Source organism: Anastrepha obliqua, chromosome 3 (genome assembly GCF_027943255.1).
Source record: "Anastrepha obliqua isolate idAnaObli1 chromosome 3, idAnaObli1_1.0, whole genome shotgun sequence".
NCBI classification, from domain to species: domain Eukaryota; kingdom Metazoa; phylum Arthropoda; class Insecta; order Diptera; family Tephritidae; genus Anastrepha; species Anastrepha obliqua.
This window is the reverse complement of record NC_072894.1, coordinates 69,377,011-69,399,004: the sequence shown is the minus strand read 5'-3', so window position 1 is coordinate 69,399,004 and position 21,994 is coordinate 69,377,011. Positions and strand designations below refer to the sequence as shown.

At 38.8% G+C, this 21,994-nt stretch overlaps 1 protein-coding gene across 1 annotated transcript in view; it reads right to left on the bottom strand.

Annotated features, from left to right (window-relative positions):
- Positions 1–21,994, bottom strand: part of LOC129241596 (uncharacterized) — a 122,625-nt gene that overhangs the window by 18,481 nt on the left and 82,150 nt on the right. Inside the window, exon 3 of the mRNA XM_054878020.1 lies at positions 15,867–15,892. Coding sequence (XP_054733995.1) covers positions 15,867–15,892 — 26 coding nt within the window. The remainder of the gene's footprint in view (positions 1–15,866; positions 15,893–21,994) is intronic.

Here is a 21,994-nt window from a genome sequence, read left to right as displayed (position 1 = left end):
GCCTCACAGGTAGACACACAAGAAGACGACCCTACAGCATGAAAGTTGGCTACAAATATGGTGGACCCAGACGCCGGTGAATAGAATGGGTCCTTTATGGATGTCGTTCTGGGCTCTCCAGAAGTAATATAGAAAGTAGTCCCGGGAAGAGTGTCTCCCCAAAAGGAGAGAAGGGTATCGTTTTAGTGGCTACACCACACGACGCAGTATACGATGGTCGCTGTAAGTGCGAAGGCATTTTAATCCCTACCTCCCTCACCCACCAAAAAAAAAGGCTTCTATTAAGTCTCTTTCAGTGACTTTGCAGTTTTCCAATATGATATCTAGTATTTTTTCTATGATTTCTGGTGTTGTTGTTGTTTTTGGACGTCCTTGGCGTGGGTCGGCTTCAAGGTTTGTACGACCACGCTTAAATTCAGCAATCCACATTTCTACTGTACGAATTGATGACGAAAAGTCTTTATACACTTTTAGCATTCATTCATGTATTTCCTTTGCTTTTAAACCTTCCAAAAATAAAAATTCAATCACTTCGTGATGCTTGATTTTTTTGCTTTGTAGAAAAAACTGTGACACGTCGATACTAAACTAAGAATGAATTGACAAATTGAAATGAAATATCACATACGTTCATACATATGAAGAGTGTGCCAGTATAACCAAAAACAATTTATAACAACCTTGTAACTTTGCGCAACTTCGTTAATTTGTTAGAATACTAATGAAAAGTCCGTAGTGTAATAGCGGACGGTTCAAATTCCTTCATTGTGAGCCACATTTTGAAGAATAACTTGTGGTAAAGAAGTGGTAAAAGTGCACATCTGAGCCTTGTAATATCCAAAAATCGACAGTAATCACTTTTCCTTAAATCGGATATATTGAAAATACAGTCTGTGTCAGAAGAAAAGAACCGATTTTTTCTTGTAACTTTAGGATATATTTCGTTCTGCTTTTTGCTGCGTAATAGTCTCACTCAAGGGCTACGACGCCAGAGTTATATTAACTCCCCGTAAACGGGGTGTATTGCTTTAATAGCTGCGTCACTCTATTATTTATATGCCCTTAATTTGGTATGTGAAAAATTGTAAATAAAATAAGTTGAGTGAAATATCTATTCTCGAAATACTTTATTATCGCTTTATTGAGTTAAATTTATTTTAACAAATTTAAATTATGCGTGAACACGACCTGCCATGACAGTATGCGGACGACTATTCTTTATGGTAAAGATTTACGGTGACATATACTTAAATGGATGTACTTACATACGCAAGCATATGCACCTGCACACAAGCGTGGCATGCCACAACTGTCGAAAGAAAATCCATACACAGATGGAGATATCTGACTGAATAAATGAAATGGAATTGTCATTACGGTAAGTACGTCCCCAACCTAAAAGAACAAACACACACTTCAATCTTCCTACATACATATGTACTACCTACTACTTGTAAGAATGTAATGTGCGCATATGTATTTAAAATTAAAAATTGCCAAAGGGCGTTAAAATAGCGATTCTTTAGCGAGATATGTACATAGAATCTGTTGGAGAAGGTGAAAGGGGCTGCAGAAAAAATGTGGCAATAAAATATTGCATTTTCGTCTCGTCATTTGATAATGGTCGCGAACAAAAGTAGGGGAGCGCCAGTACCACGAGAAGAACAACAACATAAGAACACATATAAAAGTAATAATATTGTAAGTACAAATAGAAAAACCAAAAAACACTTCAGCACAATTCAAGGCGGCTGCTGAGAGATCATTGAATGAGCGTTGATTTAGCAACCAGACATAAGTGTATGTGGCAGTTAGCCAAGTGCAATGCAACTGAATCGTGAAATTTTCCTTAAGTTCTCCATGCGCATATTCCTTCTTATGCATATGAGACAAAACCAAACCTGGTCCATAGTGTGCGCTCGAGCCAAGTGCATGAATTATTTGCAACCAACAACCCACCATGAGCCATTTAATTAAATTGTTGCTGCAGCAGTCAGAAGCAACAGCAAATTCAAATGCAACAACAATAGCAGTTCTCTTAATCGAGTAAGAAGTTTCTTCAAAAGCGAAAATAATTTCACTGCGACAATGTCGACAACAATTGCTGCTGTTGATAGCCTGACGCGGCCAACAACGCTTTGTTGTTTTTATCTTTGCTTGGTATGGGAAAAGCATCCCATCGAATGCGGGTTGCTCAATTGCGAGTTTACATATCTTAGCTGGCGTTTTAAATGGAGAAGTGAGACTATCGTAGGAATGGTAGAAAATAATGAGGACGGAAATAAAAATAAAATTTATTTTTAGTCTTTCGAATGTTGCCGGAACAAAAGTCACACACATGTGGGATATCCTTTATCGGAATGAACGGATTCACAGATTTCTCAAATGTATCAGAAACGCCTCCTTGCGGATATATGTATGTGCATCTCTAGATACGTTTCTCATTGTCTAATAAAAAATCCGGTACTTTTAAGACCTTTAACCTTCCATTGACTCAAAGCAATGCTTAAGACTTAATTACTAACAGTGATTGTATAAGTAAATCTTTAAGCAGAAGTTTCATAAGATTTATGGTCAAATTTGGTTTTAAACACAGATATCAATGGTGAAGCTCTGGGAACTTGTCTGGAAGGTTCTTACGCTTACACCTTATGTACTGGATCTGATTCAAGTGATTACTTGTCCCTGCTAATGGCGAATGAATTTGCGGACGAACAATTCGCTTGGGGAAATCGACTGTCTCAGTTTTTTACCAATAGCAAAGAGTGTTTTTTGATAAGGTACAGGTATAATGGAACTACTTATTTTTATTTTAAGTACTGAATCCCTCACAATTGTTTTATTAGCCGCACTATTAGAATATTCGATGGAACCAAAAAAATTAGTAGATCTCATGATGACTTCAAAGGATCCATAAGATAAGATTTCGTCAATAGTCAGCGATGTACTACAAGAATTTAAGCACACAGAAGTGAGTGAAGTATTCGTCTACGAGGTCAGTGGCAGCTAAAAAGACGCTACTACATAGGCAAAGAAACGGACTTTTGAAGTCGACAGGAGACTAGTACATTTGTTGCAATGGGACGGCAGACCCAACTGAGGAGTTTTCTGAAAATAAACAAATCAGTGAAAAGATTAAATTACATGCACTCTTTGATGCACGGCATGTGAACAAAACTGGCGTAGAGCCTGATGCTCAAATCCCCGCCCAATGATTTACTTAACGGTAGTACTGGGAGGGGACTGGTACCTACACAGAACGCTGCTTAGTTCAAGTAAAAGGCCAACATTGACGGGCCAAAGGCTTTCAATGCCTCATCCTCGTAACAAGAAAAGGAAAAATAAGTACCAAGGATGCATCGATCACCCAACAAGTCATACGAGTAGCGTGACGCATTACCAAATTTTAAATATTTTTTGTATTTACATATTTTATGGAGTTTTATAAAAGTAAAGAGTAATTAAGCTCAACTCAAAGCTCCAAATTTTGTACAAATTACAAAAAAAAATTAAAAAAATTGCAAAAAATGTCCATCAAAATTTTCCACTTTTTAAGTGAATCTTTAGAAAACTTCAAGATAAGCTGTTTTATAGCCCATTAACTTTTATTAAATTTAAGTACACTATGTTGTTTGAAGTCGCTCAAAAATAGCGTTGATTTTTCAAAATTTCTTTTACATACCATACTGAGAATTTTCTTTTACATATATACACAAAGCTCAACACCTCAACGAAAAAAATCGTCAAAAATCAGCGAGAATTTTGATCCACTTGGAGCTTTCACTTTGTTATGCTAATATTGAGTGGGCTATAAAACAGCATACCCGGTAAATTGTAAATAAATAAGTTTTTAATAAAAGGTTGGACATTTGGATGTATAGTCAACGTCAAAAGAATTAACAAGCCTTTCATTTAAGATACCCATGATGATTTTCGCAATACAATTCATAAAAGGAGTGCCTCTGTAAATTGATGCTATATTTTTAAAGCAAATATTATACTTGCTTACAACGGGACATCTGATTGCCCACTTTAACTACTTATAATTAATTCTGTAGTTTGGATGTTTGGCAGAGCTCCTACTCCTATTTGTGGCGTGCGTCTTGATATTATTCCTCAAATGGAGGGACCTACAATTTCAAGCCGACTTCGAACGGCAGATATTTTTTATGAGGAGCTTTTTCATGGCAGAAATACACTCGGAGGTTTTCCATTACCTGCCGAGGAGCGACCGCTATTAGAAAAATGTTGTTTCTTCATTTTGGTGTTTCACCGAGATTCGAACCTACGTTCTCTCTGCGAATTCCGAGTGGTAGTTGTGCACCAGGAGGATGGTTCCATGTGTAGAAGTCCACGCAAGTGGGGAAAGTTACTGATCGCCATTCACTTGGGAATGGCCAGGACGATTCTTCTGCATATGGTTCAAGCAGCTCACAACGGCCGGGATTAGCCCACGTATCCTCTGGGTAGCTTCCGAACATCCGTTCGGGAGTGAGCTAACGTGAGAAGGCGAAACATTCCAGCATAGCTGGTTGTGCGTTGGGTTTGGGACCCGCCACTTAAAAATCGCCCCCAATGAAAAGTGTAAAAAAGCCTCGGATGAGACCTCCCTATACTGATGACGACCCCTGCAAACGAACTAAGGATTATGATTTGAGGGCATGCACCTGGAATGTCCGGTCCCTTAATGGGGAAGGTGCCTCTGCCCGGCTGGTTGATGTCCTCGTGAGAGTAAAGGCTGACATCACTGCCATCCAAGAGATGCGATGGACGGGGCAAGGTAAGAAAACCATAGGACCTTGCGACGTCTACTACAGCTGCCATGCAAAGGAGCGCAAATTCGGTGTCGGATTTGTTGTGGGAGAGAGACTTCGTCGCCAAGTACTGTCGTTCACTCCGGTGGACGAGCGTCTATCCGCATCAAAGCCCGTTTTTTCAACATATCGCTAATTTGCGCCCACGCCCCGACGGAAGAGAAGGACGATGCGACCAAAGATTCCTTCTATGAGCGCCTGGAACGTTCCTATGAGCGCTGCCCCCGCCACGACATAAAAGTCGTGCTTGGCGACTTCAACGCCAGGGTGGGCAAGGAGGGAATTTTTGGTCCCACAGTCGGAAAATTCAGCCTGCACAACGAAACATCCGGTAACGGACAGAGGCTGATCGACTTCGCCGGGGCCCGAAACATGGTAGTCTGCAGCACCAGATTCCAGCATAAAAAGATACACCAAGCTACCTGGCTGTCTCCTGATCGAAAAACGCGAAACCAGATCGATCATGTTGTGATAGATGGAAGACACGCTTCTAGTGTATTAGATGTACGCACGATCCGAGGACCCAACATCGACTCGGATCATTACCTTGTTGCAGCCAAGCTGCGCACCCGCCTCTGTGCAGCAAAAAACGTACATCTACCTACGCAAAGAATGTTCGACATCGAAAAGCTGCAATCACAACAGACAGCCAGAAGATTCGCCACTCGACTCTCACTCCTGCTCTCCGAAAGCACTGCCCAACAAATCGGCATGCGCGAGCAATGGAGCAACATTTCTCGTTCCCTACGTACCGCCGCCGAAGAAGAAATCGGATTCCGGCGAGCCCGAAAAAACAATTGGTACGACGAGGAATGTCATGCTGCCGCAGAAAGAAAAGATGCCGCTTATAGAGCCACGCTGCGATCGGGCGCAACGCGAGCCATGTGGGATCGCTACAGAGAGCTGAAAAAGGAAGAGAGACGTATTATCCGAAAGAAGAAACGAGAGGCCGAAATACGTGAGTGCGAAGAGCTTGAGATGCTGGCCAACAGGAACAACGCCCGAAAATTCTACCAGAAAGTTCGGCGGCTTACAGAAGGTTTCAAGACCGGGGCGTTTTCCTGTAAGAACAAAGACGGCGAACTGGTGACTGACGTACAGAGCAATCTTAGATTATGGAGGGAACACTTCTCGAACCTATTAAACAGTGACAACTGCGCATGTCACCGAGAAAGTGAAGATCCCGATACCCCAATCGTTGACGACGGAATTGTCGTTCCGTTACCCGACCATGACGAGGTGAGAATAGCAATATCACGGCTAAAGAACAACAAAGCCGCGGGCGCCGACGGACTGCCGGCTGAGCTATTCAAACATGGCGGCGAGGAGCTGGTAAGGTGCATGCATCAGCTCCTATGCATAATATGGTCGGATGAAAGCATGCCTGCCGATTGGAATTTAAGTGTGCTCTGCCCAATCCATAAGAAGGGTGATCCTGCAATTTGTGCCAATTACCGCGGGATTAGTCTTCTAAATATCGCCTATAAGGTTCTAGCGAGCGTATTGTGTGAAAGGCTGAAGCCCACCGTCAACCAACTGATTGGACCTTATCAGTGTGGCTTCAGACCTGGAAAGTCTACCATCGACCAAATATTCTCAATACGCCAAATCTTGGAAAAGACCCATGAAAGGAGAATCGACACACACCACCTTTTCGTCGACTTCAAAGCTGCATTCGACAGTACGGAAAGGAGTTACCTGTATGCCGCGATGTCTGAATTTGGTATCCCCGCAAAACTAATACGGCTATGTAAGATGACGTTGCTCAACACCAGCAGCGCCGTCAGAATTGGGAAGGACCTCTCCGAGCCGTTTGATACCAAACGAGGTTTCAGACAGGGTGACTCGCTGTCGTGTGACTTCTTTAACCTGATGTTGGAGAGCATCGTACGAGCCGCAGAACTTAATCGCTCAGGCACAATTTTTTATAAGAGCGTACAATTGTTGGCGTATGCCGATGATATTGACATCATTGGCCTTAACAACCGCGCTGTTAGTTCTGCCTTCTCCAAACTGGATAAAGAGGCAAAGCGAATGGGTCTGGTGGTGAACGAGGACAAAACGAAGTACCTCCTGTCTTCAAACAAACAGTCGGCGCACTCGCGTATCGGCACCCACGTCACTGTTGACAGTTATAATTTTGAGGTTGTAAAGGACTTCGTCTATTTAGGAACCAGCATTAACACCGATAACAATGTCAGCCTTGAAATCCAACGTAGAATCTCTCTTGCCAACAAGTGCTACTTCGGACTAAGTAGGCAACTGAGCAGTAAAGTCCTCTCTCGACGAACAAAACTAACACTCTACAAGACTCTCATCATGCCCGTCCTGACGTATGGCGCAGAAGCTTGGACGATGACAACATCCGATGAAGCGACGCTTGGAGTGTTCGAGAGAAAGATTCTGCGTAAGATTTTTGGACCTTTGCACGTTGGCAACGGCGAATATCGCAGACGATGGAACGATGAGCTGTATGAGCTTTACGACGACATAGACATAGCGCAGCGAATAAAGATCCAGCGGCTACGTTGGCTGGGTCATGTCGTCCGAATGGATACAAACGCTCCGGCTTTGAAAGTATTCGATGCGGTACCAGCTGGTGGTAGTAGAGGAAGAGGAAGGCCTCCTCTGCGTTGGAAAGATCAGGTGGAGAAGGACTTGGCTTCACTTGGTGTGTCCAATTGGCGCCGGTTAGCACGAGAAAGAAACGACTGGCGCGCTTTGTTAAACTCGGCCAAAATCGCGTAAGCGGTTATCGCGCCAATTAAGAAGAAGAAGTTGTGCACCAACCCATTCGGCTACGGCGGCCGCTGTGGACTATTTTTTATAAAAATATAGTAGATACTACAATAAAAATCTCATAAAGAAAAGTTTCGATCATTGTATAAAATTTAAAAAAATTCTTCAGAGAATTCTCCTTAATGGCCTCTATTGACTCAAGGCGGCGTCCGCGGAATGGCAATTTAAGTTTTGGGAAAAGGAAAAGGCACGGGGGGCTAAATCCGGTGAATATGGTGCTTTTTCGATGACATTTGTAGAACTTTTGCTCAAAAAAGTATTCACAATATGAGCTTTGTAAGACGGTGCCTTATCATAGTGCAAGATCCAAGATCTTTCTTTCCACAAATTGGGCCGTTTCTTGCGTACATTCTCTCCCAAACGCCTCATAACTTCCCAATAATCTTCTTTATTTACCGTAGACTCATTTGGAATGAATTGCGAGTGCACAACGCCATCATAATCAAAGAAAACGATAAGCATAACTTTCACTGTTGACCGACTTTGACGTGGTTTTTTGGGTCTCGGCTCGTGTGGATAGCGCCATTCAGCCGCCTGTTGACTAGTTTGCATGTCAAACTCATATACCAACGTCTCATCACCTGTTATGATGCGCTGGATAAAGGTTGGGTCCGATTTCACTTGCTCAAGCATGTCTTCAACCACTTTCTTTCGATGAATTTTTTGAAAGAAATTCAACTCTCTTGGAAGGAGTCGAGCAGCCACGCGTCTTATGCCCAACTGATGGTGTAAAATGTTGCGAATCGATTCGTGAGACACGCTTAGGTCACGAGCTACCTCCCTCAAACTTAAATGATGGTTTTCCAACATCATTTCCTCGACTTTGCAGGCGTTTTTATCCGATGAAGACTTTGATGGGCGACCAGATCGTGGCGAATCTTCCACGAGTTCTCGGCCCTTTGCAAAAGTCCACTCGTAGACCCGTGTTTTTTTGATAAAGTACACACGCCATAGGCTTTCTGCAACGAAATCCCGCTCAAAACACAAAATTTAAGACAAATTCTTTGTTTGATATTTTATCCATAGTGAAAATCGCAGAGTACACCTACTAATTGACTGATCACGCACAAACTCTGCGACACAATAGGAGCCCGTTGTACCAACATTCCAGCAAAAAACAAAAAAAAAAAGGACAAATGTGTAACGCTTTTTAAATGCACAATTTCCGATAGTTTTTTGTCAGAATGTATGTACATTTTTATTCCTTGTTCATTCCACTCGGGAGCATAGGGCCTCGACAAGGCTCGGTCTTGCGTCGGTTTCGTTAATCTATTTGCTTTCTGACAGGGTAGGTGATTGGCTGACCGCTACCAGTCCTAAGTAGTTGGAATCCCCACCTGTCCTTGTTTAGGAGCAACCCCTTCTTACTGCTTGGAGCGCCATCTGTATGTCACATTTTTCTGGCAGAAGGATCGCACAGATGTCTGGGGACTTTGCTAAATTTAGTGTGTCTGCGCTATTCACGCGATTGCTGGCGCCACTGATGCAATGTGTAGCTGTGTCTGTTTTCTTTGTTTTTTGCTTGTTGTAACAGCCACAATGGAAGTAATGCGCTGACTTTTGTGCGGGAGTAAGGATTGGAAGGATAAGGTTGTTCGGGTTAAGGAATGATTTTTTTTTTTAATAGAACCTAGTACAGTAGGAAAGTTGGGAAAAGTGCTTTTTGTGGGACTCGAACCCACAACCTCTGGAATGGCAGGCTAGTACACTTACGCTAGACTACCGAGGGCGCACGTGTACATATATTTTCCGTATGTCTCGACGTACTTTCATTTAATTAGGCGCAGAACTGCTCATTTAAGCAGCAGCAAATTGCCAAGGCTTCAGCCGCGCACACCGTCATACCGAACTGCAAATGCATACACATTTATACCTATACGTATATACCTACATGTAAATTCATATAAGAATATCTTCTGCCACATAGTCCATCACAGTTGTTGATGCACAATAAAAATTGTTGCTATTCCACCTCTGTGCCGTTGATGTCACATTTGATGCGAATTGTGGCAAGTTGTAATTGTATGCGTATATTGTTCTTGTTGTTGTTGTTGCTATTTTTGTTTTATTGCTGCGTTTTTGGCTCATTTAAGTTATGAGTAGAGGGAATGCTTTGCTATGCATGGTTGCATGCAACAAGCGTACACAACGTCATGCAACAGCAGCATTCGGTTGCGTCGCGGTGGCATTAAATTATCGAGTTTTACTAGTTGCAATTTTTGTTGTTGCTTTTATTTGCCACGCAGCATTAAAAGATGCCAACGAGTCTAAAATTGGTTGAAAAATACTTTTTTCGTAGATGTGTACATATGCATCTGTGTGTGTGTTTATGTATGCGTGCAACACTGTTACTATGCAACTGATGTAGACAGCCAACGCTTTTTAAAGCTGCTAGCAACAACAACAAGAACAATTGCAATTGCCATTAAGTGCATGCACGTGTGATGTACATATAGATAGACACACACACATTTGCAAAACTTATCGGTGGTATTTTCGCAAAAGTTTTAGTATTTTGCGGTTTCCTGAACACAATTTGTTAAATTTGGTTTTTTTTTTCATTTATCCCCTTTTATTTTATTTTTGTCTTCTATTGTGCTCACCTAACTTTGTTGCATGCAAACCCACCTACACGCAGCTTTGCGTTTCACCGGCGTATTAACGATATTACGTTTTAAAATGCAAATTGAATTTGAAATTGAAATTGCCAAATTCGCGTTGGAAAAAATTTTATCGTCGTAGTGCATCAATTAATTGTAAAGTGAACGCGCTTACACACCCTGAACTACACGGCGGCAATTTGTTGTCGGCTTGCACGTTCGCCTTAAGTTATTACTTGGCAAGGCGTCGTTGCACTTAGATTTGGCAATTTTTTATGTTGTTTTGAAGCGACAATATTGACACTTAAACTTAGTTTTGAGCTTGACGCAACCGGCTCTGTAAGCGGCTCGCAGATAAACTGAATGATAGGCAGGCGGAGACAAGGGCCTGCGGCAGATTACTAAGTTAATGTTCAGGTAGCGCTGATATTGACGCGTATACAGGCCACAGGCTAATGTTGCACAACAGTTACTATTCCAGTTGTTATTTGCTTTACCTTTCATACAGTGGTTCACAAATCTAAACGTGTAGTATGGTATATGCACATTGAGGGGGCTTTTGATAATGCCACTTTCGGCTCAATATGTTCTTCTGTCGAACGACACGGAGTTGATCAAACCATTGTAAAATGGATATATTCCATGCTCTCTGAGAGGCTGTTAACCTCTGGTGAGAACAGTGATGAACTAATCCCCGTCAGGGCCAAGCAAGGATGTCCCCAAGGGGGGGTTCTTTCTCCGCTGCTGTGGTGCTTGGTCGTACACTTTCTACTAGCGGAGATGCATGAACTCGGTTTTCATGTCCAAGCATATGCGGACAATGTCTGTGCGCTAACATCGGATAAATCCCTAAGGAGGCTTTGCACGAAAGTGCAGAGGATTCTAGACAAAATCGATGACTGGTGGGTGCATAAGACAAGGTCTTTGCGTTAATCCGAACAAAACTATCTAGTCTTAATTACGAGAAAACGGAAATTGGATGGACTCAGTCTTCCAATACTGAAAGGTGTGACACTTGGTCTTTCCGATGAAGTTAAATATCTAGGGAGTAATCTTGGATAAGAAGCTGACTTGGGAGACACCCGTTTCACTGAAGGTGAATCGCGCATTAAGGATTTTTCAGCAATGCCCTGCTGTGGTCCTATGGATATACACAGCACTTACCAGACCAATCATCACTTACGCCTCTGTGGTCTGGTGGCGACGGAGCATGGTTAAGTCCATAATCCGAGAACTATACAGGCTGCAAAGAAGTGTATGTTTATGCATTACGGGTGCCATGAGTACAACCTCTGGTGATGCCCTAAATGCTATGCTTGATTTGCTCCCCTTGGATCTTAAGATACAACAGGAAGCAATAAACTCAATGTGAAGACGCCATAAATATGGTTTCTGGCACGAAGACGGAACTTCGGGACACAGAGAAATCTTTAAATTGCTATCTAGCAGTATTTATTGTTTTTGGCACCTAAAGACGACCTGATACCCACAGTTTAATTTGGAAGGCAATTTGATGTCAGATTACGGCTTGACAGCTGAGAACAAGTTAACATTTCTGTTCGGCAAAGTTTGAGAAGTCATCATGAATCGTTTAACGCCGGAACAATTCTTTCAAATTGTGGAAATTTACTTTGAAAAAATTTAATTTGTTCGAGAAGTTCATAGAGCGAAGTGTTGAAGAAGACGTCGAAATGTTCGTTCGTTGTCGTTCTCAACTTGTTCTCTTTTGACTACGTAGACAAATTTACCTAAGGATCGTAGCTTATGGGCCAATAAAATACAACTCGTAAACGAATAAAAGCGAAATTACTATCTTTTGCGTCGAGCTTTTGCTGATTGGGCTCATTTAGGTTTATTATTCATTTGTTTGGAAAAGTAGAAAAAAATTGAACGGATTGAATGGACCCTGTAACTTGTAGCCGCGGTGGACTTATGCCGGATATCATATTCAAAATATACTTATAAATGGCATGAAATTACCTATCAGATTATAATAAAAAAATCATTCCTGCTTCACTGAGCTCCTTCTCCAATTTGCGATGTGCGTCTCTACGCTGATAGAATGGAGGGACTTACAATTTTATACCGCCTCAGAACGGCAGATGGTTTTTTATGAGGAGCTTTTTCATAGCAGAAATACATTCGAGGGTTTAAAATTGACTGCCGAGAAGCGGGCACTATTACAAAAAACCTTTTCTATCATTTGATGGTTTAATTTCGGAATTGCTCCCAAAGCTTCTTACATACTACAGCTACTACTATGAAACCAATTTATTTAAAAATAATTTAAAATGGAGCTGAGACGAAAAAATGTTCACTAAGGGACTTGAGAGAAGGCGGAATGCTATCAAAGCTCTAAATATAGGAGTAATAGGAATAAATGTGTAGAATAAAGAGTTCTTTCTAGAAAAACACGATTTCTTTTAAGGATATGAAAAATAATGCGATTGAGAAAGAATGGTGTGCCAATCGCGCAACTTACTCGTAAAATGCTGAAGATAAAGGCTAGAGAAAGCTAGTTCTACATATATCACGTACAAGAGAATCTTGGCTCTCAGTAGATTTGCAAAGTGTTGAAGTGTTGAGCTGGCTTTTCTGATAAGTGCCTTCCTTATTTACATCAACATAATCCAACTTTACATTTTCGTTTGTGAATCTTCATTATCTAACATCCTCTTCTTTTTGGTACTTTCACACTCCTCATCAAAAATTAAGCAACGACAAAGTCATACTCTTCTTTTCACCTCAATCTGCAAAACTTATACAGTAGGTTCTGTTTTTATGCGGCTTTTTTTTATGCGATTTTGAAATAGTGCGGTTTTTTTTTAATTACAAAATTCATGTCGACCTATCGGGAATTGTACATATAAACAAGGTTCTAAGCCAGCTAAGCAAAAACTCATTACAGATTACATCAGAAATGCTAACCCTACAAGTATGGAACCGCCTACATAACTATCTAGATCAGACGTGTACATTTCCTCAAGTGACGAAAGTGATTTTATGCTAAATCCTAAACGAACGCGCAACATGTGGGTATTGTCTGATTTTATTTCTGACTTAAATTTATTTCTCGATTCTGACGTTTCTTAAATAAAGATATAATTTTCAAAAATACAATATTTTGTTTATGCGATTTTATTTAATTCTTTCAGATTCATGCGGTCTATGGAACGTATCTATAGTTATAATATGGGACTAGTGCCCTTTTTTATGCGATTTTATTACATTATTTCAGATTTATGCGGTTTTAGCACTTTTGAAACGTATCTATAGTTTTACTATAGAACTAGTAGCTTTTTTTATGCTGTTTCTTGCGGAACGTATCTACCGTATAAAAACAGAACCTACTGTATTTCATAATTTTGACTCTAGATTTTTTCGTGATTTTTAGTTCATTAACGAGCAACTTGTGCTCGTTGCTGTGAAAGGACAATAGGTGAACGATAGCCAGCATTGAGTATAGCTTTGCCAAGTTGCAAGCTAAATGGTGATGAAACAAACGGGTTGAGTGGAAAACTATACCTAGATCGGAAATCTTGTTAAGAGTAGTAAATCGAGAACTATCAATGAAATAAGTGATAGCAATTAGGAAGGTGGATCAGGAAATGTGAATTAAAAACTGTTTTATTACATTATATTTAGTCGTAAATAAGTTTTACTATACCACGATGGCGCACTATTGTGATCTGATTGGGACTTGTCGGAGTCAAAGCAATTTTTAACAGTACAGCCGATTTTCAAATCATCAGCATTCAAAACAAATTTGAAGAAGGTAAAATATTTAAATACATAGTTCTGTATGAATAGCTTACAGAAGAACAACAAAGCACATGGCTTCCTAAATACTGCACTCGAGAAATTCAGAAGAAGCATTCAACGCTTGAGCGTAAGTACGTAAGTAAAAAAAAGACATCATCACACGAGAACAATGGTATTAAAACGGTGCTGGTCGCTAATTAGGATTATTTCAGTAGAAATACTCAGCTATTTCAACAGCAACAACAAGTGCGATCAGCAATGGGGGTAAGCGGAAATTATTAATAGGAATATTCATTGGCATAAGTATATTAATTCGATAGGGCCTACTTTGAAGGTGGTGAAATGTACTTGTTTTCTGTTTTATTAGCAATTCCAGAAGTTTTTTGAATTTAAATTATTTCTATTATAGCTAACGACTTGAGCTTCTAGGTAGCTTTTTAATATTTTATTTCATCAATTTATAGATATAACCCTTTAAAAAGGATCCTCGAACAGGATGAAAAAAGCCGAACCCGGGTGTCCAACCGATAGTTTTAAAAAGTTATCCAACGGAGGGTTAAATTTAAATATTGGAGGATTGTTAATTATTTAATTCTGAAAGAAAAAGTTCAACAAAATATCAGCGTTTTGTTTTTTAATTATATTTATGCGTTGGTTGTCTTTTAAAATTTTCGTGCCATGATTTATTACGATTTTCGACATGGATTACGAGACAGTAATGCATTGATCAACTTAGTTTGACTTTTAGCATCGAAACGAGTGCCTAGCCACTCTAGAACGCTGGTAGGACGAGAGTGTCGATCCTTGCGTAATAAATTTCGTGAAGACCGTTCCAAAACGGATGTTGTGCCAGAAATAATCCATACTGTGCGTGAATTGATAACGCAAGATTGTCATGTGACATATCGCGACAAAGATACATAGACATATACTTTCAATATTCCATGAAAATTTAGTCCTCAAGAATATTTAATCTCGTTGGTTGCCATACAATTGCCCGAGATCGCCAAAAAAAAAAATACTCGTGTCGGTTGATGTAAAGAAATGTCGAAGAAATTCTGTTGCGGTGGCTCAAAGCACGTTTATGGCATCGTTTCAAGTGACGAATCTGGAAATCAGGCATATGAGCTGAAAGCAAAATAGCAAACGACAGTATGGGTGTTCGAAGACGAGCTTAATCCAACAAAAGTTGTTCAATATGAGCTCTAACTTATTGGCTCATACAAGAAAGTTTTTGATTACTCCAAAGATCGAATTGAATAACACCAATTTTTTTAATAAAGATGAAATGCGAGGTCCACGTTTTTCAATGCCTGAAGAAGCTATTCAAGCCATTAAACGGCTAAACAGCTAGTTTCGAAGTATCCACTTCATTATTGTTTTACTGAATCTTCATTACTGGGCGTAAAATTTAAAAGCCCCCTCTTAAGCATGTGTAGTTTGTGACTTCGATTAGATTTGTGAGTCACTGTAAGTCTTAAAATTACTAAGGAAATTCGTAAGAGAATTACAAATTACTGTTGAAAAATCTATTTTTATCGCACATTTTTCACTTAACCGGCGTTGGAATTTTAACGGTTAGTCACAGATTTTTACGTGTTATACGCAAATAGTAGTTTTTAATGCGGCAACTTCGTGTTATTGCTGCGACTCACTCATTACTTATTCTTTATGGGACACAAATTACGCACCAGTTTAAAAACGTTGGGTGGCAAGCGGCCAGCATAAGAATCGTCGTGCTGCGAAAAGCGCTTTAATATACAAGTAAATGGTATATTTTTACACCCTGTCATAATTTATAATAATTGCACTTTTTGATTTAATTTTTTTCATAATCCATACATTTGTAATCCATAATTCATATACAAATAAGTCGCATGTTTAGACTTACCATTGCCGTTATTAGCTGATTTTATTCTGCAACAAGAATTAGAGATAACAGAAATTATAAGTTATTGCAAGTAATGATAAGAAGAAGATTTATTGTTAAATAAATTCCGTAGTTTTGTGTAAATTAGCTTTATTATTACTTTAGCATTATATACTTAAAAACGAAAGACTTAAGTCGCAAACTTGTAAATCAAAGCGAAAAAAACTTCTTTATTTTTGGTCTTTCACTGAGATTTGAACCTACGTTCTCTATGAATTCCGAATGGTAGTCACGCATCAACTCATTCGGCTACGGCGGCCGCCTTTACTACTTTATTACTAAACAAAAAAATAAAAAATTTCGAGTGATGGAAATATTTATCTTAACTTTTAAGAGTTTCATTCCTTGTCTGGTTGCATGACGTACAACGCCAGTTGCAAAAATTATTAATCTCCCGATAGGGTGATTAGTTTGGCACCACTAATACTCAAAGGCTTGAGTAACTACTCACAGCAGCTGAAGCATATTATCGTATATGGAGGGGTCTTTTTAGGTCTACTGGTCGACCGGAGAATGAAAAACTGAGTGGAGAGAAGTTATAAATCTCCTTATGAAAATAGGTGATAATGAGTCACTTGGACGATTTGTAATGTGTAGGAGTTCCAAAGACGAATACTTCTTCTGAGAACATCAAGCACTGCGAAGGATTCACTAATAATTTCTGCAGGATAATTGTGTTGGAGTCTTCTAGTCTGCGGTATACCAACGGTTACATGAACAATGTCATTCAATCGTTTCAACGTCGACTCACGCTTATTGAGCAAGTCTATATTTTCAGAAAAAAAAACGAATAATATAATATAACCCTTGTATCATAAAATATATGTAGGCAGGTCAATTCTGAACAGAGTATTTTGAAAAAGAACGAAAGTGCCAAACAGATCCAATTATGTTCTATGTATACCATGAGATTGGGAACACTTTCACAAGCGTTATTTTTGTATTGGCATACGAATTTTCCTATAAGTTTTTGCAGAATGCTGCTAAAGGCACCGCCTTTGTGTCAATATAAATTCGTTGGCAAATTCGATCGTTAGAAATCATTCGATCTGCTCTATCTGATATAAAATTCAATAACTTCTGTCAAAAGAAATTGTCATCTCGAAAGCATAACAAAGTGAAGAATCTGGAGGTTGGGCTGTTGCTTCGCTGGTAAGATTGTTATAGCAGGAAAAAGGGAGAGTTGTGCTGTCGTAATTGCTGATGTACTGCTTTCGTATTTGCTGTTGTAAGGGCTGCCAGAGCTGCTATCGTACCTGCTTTTGTCTTGATTTTTCATCTTGATTTTGTATTTTAAGTTGATCACATGCTTAGGTCGAGTTGGTAGTAAATCTTTTTGAGTTTTGTTATGCTGTGCTGTCGTTCTTCCGAAGCTAATACCATAGTATAATAATACTGTTTTAAATTGTGCTGTTATTAACCCCTTGCCGTGCTTTGACGAGTCTGGCTAGTAATGGAAATTTTGGCCCAAACATGAATATGACACGCCACGCTCGTGAATAGATCTTCGGGCCAAACGTAAACGAGCCTGGGTTGTGATTGAATGTTGTACGCCACCAAAGTTAGTCACGAGTCTCATAATCGCTGCTACAAAGTAGTTTATATTATTCTGATCTGTTTACCACGCGTTGACGCGTAACACTTGAGCCCGAGTTTCGTCGAGCTAAATGCCACGGCTAGGGGTTAAGCTGTTCGAAATAGCACATTAAAGCTGAACGAAAAACTTATTTGTGCTATGCTTCGGGCTTTGATACGTGCGCAACATAGCAAAGCCAAAATAATATTCACTAAAATTACTGCTTTCGTCTAGTAACTACTACAGCACAGTCTAGCATGTTTTTTTAAAGCTGTTGCTGTTATGCTGGCAGTTTTTCAAACGCTGCTTTGTTTTTTATCAATTTGCGTAATCCAGAAGAAGAAATAGAGACTTGTATTTATGATCGCCTTATGGTGAGTATTTCTAATAGTATACACCTTTTTAACGATTTTGTTTCACTATGGGTAAGCTGAAGAGAAACAAGAAATCGCTTGTCAAATTTGAAACGAAGTAAAACATTAGTGAGGTCACTCTTTTTCGAGACCAAATTAGAAAATGTTCGATAGTGGATGTAAGAAATGCTGTAAAGCATGCAAACAAAAGGGCGAAAAGTTAGATTGGGCTGAGTTAGAGTGGAAGGGCGTATATACATATAATATATAAGGCTTTGAATATCTAACTTTCACCCGAAGACATATCTGCGGCTTTGAATGCCGAAAGAAGCCGGATTTCTTTAGCCAGGGTATATTCAATAGAACGAGGTACTTTTTGCTTCCTATTTTAGATAGAATTCGAAAATCCGGTTTCTCATACCTCTGTTACCTCTGTGAGAAAACATATAATTCTGTTTTTCATAAATTTGAGGGCAAGTTTTTGTTTTTTTTGTGAAAATGGTAGTTTTTTTACTAGTATGGTGGAACTTTTTCATTAACTGGTTTTCCTTATATCTGTACTAAGTACAAGGGAATTAAGTTATTAAAGTGAGATACTAATATATAATATTATTTTTAATAAGTAATAAGTTTTTTTCTTTTCTAAGAAGGGTCGTTAAATATATTAAATAATATGTTTACAACTTTTTTTTTTGGTTTTTACGTTACCTAATAAGAGTTATTTTCTTTCTTTAGATTTTTTTCCGGTTGTTAGAAACTATAGCTGAAATGTATAGTTTCAAACCTGTGAACGTAGAAGCCGATCTACTGCAATTTTGAGAAAATTGGCTAATAATGACCACCCAGTGCCGGGTTCCACTTCAAAGAATAATTCTCGCTTTGTGACTTTTGCTGACTGAAAAAAGGTGCAAGTTGGCAGGCGAAGCACTTGCCAGAACATAATTCGTAAAATTAGATACTTAATTAAATACTCAATGTTTCTTTTTTAAATAAATATTAGGAGAACTGCTATTTATATTGAACATATTTTCGTTTTTTCTGCCACAACAACTGATTTTGGATGACATTCCCTGAATTTGCTGGTGAGCGGACACCAACTACGAAAATTCATTGTATAAGTTTTTTATGGTGCCAAAGGTAGGCGTTTCCTCATTGTATAACAATTTTATTTTGACCACTGCTAAATTTGTGAAAAATAATCGCAAATATTTACGGTTGCTTTCAATTTTTTTTCCAATATGAATTTTCAAAGCCACTGTAAAGAATACTAATAAGGCTCACACACCAACACATTCTGATTGCGTTTGTGGTAAAATGTGTCAAATTCTTCATTGGGAATGCCAGATGACACTTGACAACACTAGAAGTGCCCAAGACGAGAAATATAAAACTCAACCCTCGAATTATATAATATACTTAGTCTTGTCATAAATTATGTGACAATTGCAGTGATTGCATTACATAAGTGTAGTAAAAGTGCAAATGAGATTTACGAATTGCTGAAAAAGCAGTTGAACAGTACTCTCTTCGATAGGCTATAAGAAAAAATGATTAAAAACCAATATTCCTGGGTTCATAGCTGCAGTAAATTGGCCCTGTGGAAGTCCAGATCTGAATCCATTGAACTACAGTTTGTGGTCAGAATTGGAGAACATGTCCCGTCGAAGACCTCACAGGAATTTGGAGAGTCTCAAAAAACTTTGGTTTGAGCAGCGATGACAATCTCCATGGAAGCCGGGTGTGCTACAAAGGTGAATAGCCTTATCGTTTGAAGGCTTGGGTAAAAGCAGATGGTCACCATTTCGAATAAAAATAAAATTTTTAAACTTGAATTTTTTGTAACACAACTTATGACAGGACTAAGTATGTATGAGTGGCGCGTACATCCTTTGACTGGGTATTTGGCGCTCCTCCTCCTATTTGTAGTGCGCGTCTTGATGTTTTTCGACAAATACAGAGGCCTAGTGTTTGGACGGCCTCCGACAGGTAGATAGTGTTTTATGAGAAGCTTTTTCAAAGCAGTAGTACACTTGAAGGTTTACTATTGCTTCCCGAGGAGCGACCCCTATTCGAAAAAAAAAATGGTCACTGGTTCTGGACACTTTTTTATAGTATTCACGCATCAATCAAAAATAAAAAATTAAGTGAAATTTAGACGAAACGAAAACTAATTATTCTTGGAAATATCTTTATTGGGCAATACAAAAACCAATAAGAAGAGTAATAAATATAAGAATATAAAAAAATAAAATAATGAAATAAAAAATTTGAGTCAAGAATATTTTGCACCTATCAATTCTTCCTTTTTGCGTTTAATGTGCATATCATTTTACTTCTCCTGCAATCCTTCTGAAATTGTAATAAAAAAACCTAATAGTCTGACGTACCGAAAAAAACTTTCTATTATTCAAACTTTTTCTTACCCTATTAATCTGACTTTACTCCTGCATCGCTACTCACAGTTTGTTTTTCTGTTCTTGTCAAAGAACTTGTTCTAAATTGCACAATTGACAAATAAGTACCAAAAGTTGAAATAATTTTTATAACTCCATAGAACATAGAACTTTTCCCTTTTGACTTCACATATTTGTAATATAGCTAACATACACATACACAAATACTCACGCAACTAGCTGTTGCCTGAACTGCATCTTCAACCTAAATAATTCAGGTGCTCATCGGGAACTCGTCATTGCAAGTCAAAGAAAGAGTGCTACTAGAAAAAAACATCTTTCTCACTTGATGTTCCATGCCCACAGTAATCAAACGAATATTAGTTACGCACAAACCCACCAGGCTATGACAGCCGAGTTAAAAAGCACGAAACTTTTACGTAAAAACGGAACGAACCAATAAATTCGTGGATTGAAAATAGCAAATCGTGGTCACAAACCCATCAAATGGGATAAGCATTTCCAACTCTAAACGACATCAAATTACAAACTTAGATTGGCTGTGAAATTGCACAATGAAAAAGGATAAAGCAATATAAAAATTGTAAGCAAGAAAAAAGCAAAACTCAAAACAGTAGAAGAAGGTAAATGATATACAAAAAAAAAAAAAAACCAACAAACAATTGCAGTGTACGGCAGTGAAATATTTATGACGTTTCCATTTGCGTAACAACAAAATTGCATTTGCCACCAATAATCGCAAAAATACTTTGTTTACCACTTAATGTGAGGCGATTTAAGGTGATTGCTTTGTAGGAGACGAAATAGCAACAAAAAACTGTGAAATGGCCAAGAAATAAGTGACTGAATTGAGAAAATGCACTACGAAAGGAGATTTGGTTGTAATACGTACCTGTGGCAGGTTGCGGATGTGGGAAATTTACAAAACATAAAAAAGAAGAAAAAAAATACAGAATGGCGGTATAAATTAGACAAGGAGGTGAGTGATCCACAAAGACGTTGCAAGGCGAGGCCAGTTCGATAGGTGCGACTACCACAGTTAGAGAAATATGTACATGCTAAGAGAATGTATAAGTATAATACATGTGCACATATATAGGATGAAGGATGCGTGAAATGGTGTTGGTAGTAAACTTATTCTTCTTGATCGTTACTTTTGAATATAATATATATATGGTGTTTATTCAATGAAAGTCAAAATACAAGTGAAGTACAGTAATAGAAAATTAGTGTTGTTTCAACAAAAACCAAAAGCAGAGTTGCATGAATATGTGAATAGAGTTGCATTTTCAACAAATGGATATCATCGAGATTTTTCTAGAAGTTGGTAACATACTTGAAATCCTTTTTTTGTGTTTATTACACTTTTATTTTTGATTTTTTATTTATTTGTTATTACGTGACAACTTACTACAAATTTTGCCCCTGACGTAAGGCCATTTCGTATCCGAAGTGGTGAAAGTATGGCTAAACATTGACCATAGCCCTACGGAAAAATGTGCATTTACAAACCACTGGTCAATGCGAGCTCAGAAGTGCTACTTATTTATGCTCATAGCTTACGGACCTGGAATGGGTAAGTGTAAAAACGCCTAGAGTTACAGCCCAATAGATGGTGAAAGTGATTGTATGAGTTTTAGAGAGTTGGATTTGGAGTCGGAAGTACTACGATGCCCTTCTAAGGTTCGAAGTCCACTCTGAAAAAAAAAAAAACATAGAATAACAGAAAAAGTTAGCAGACATTAG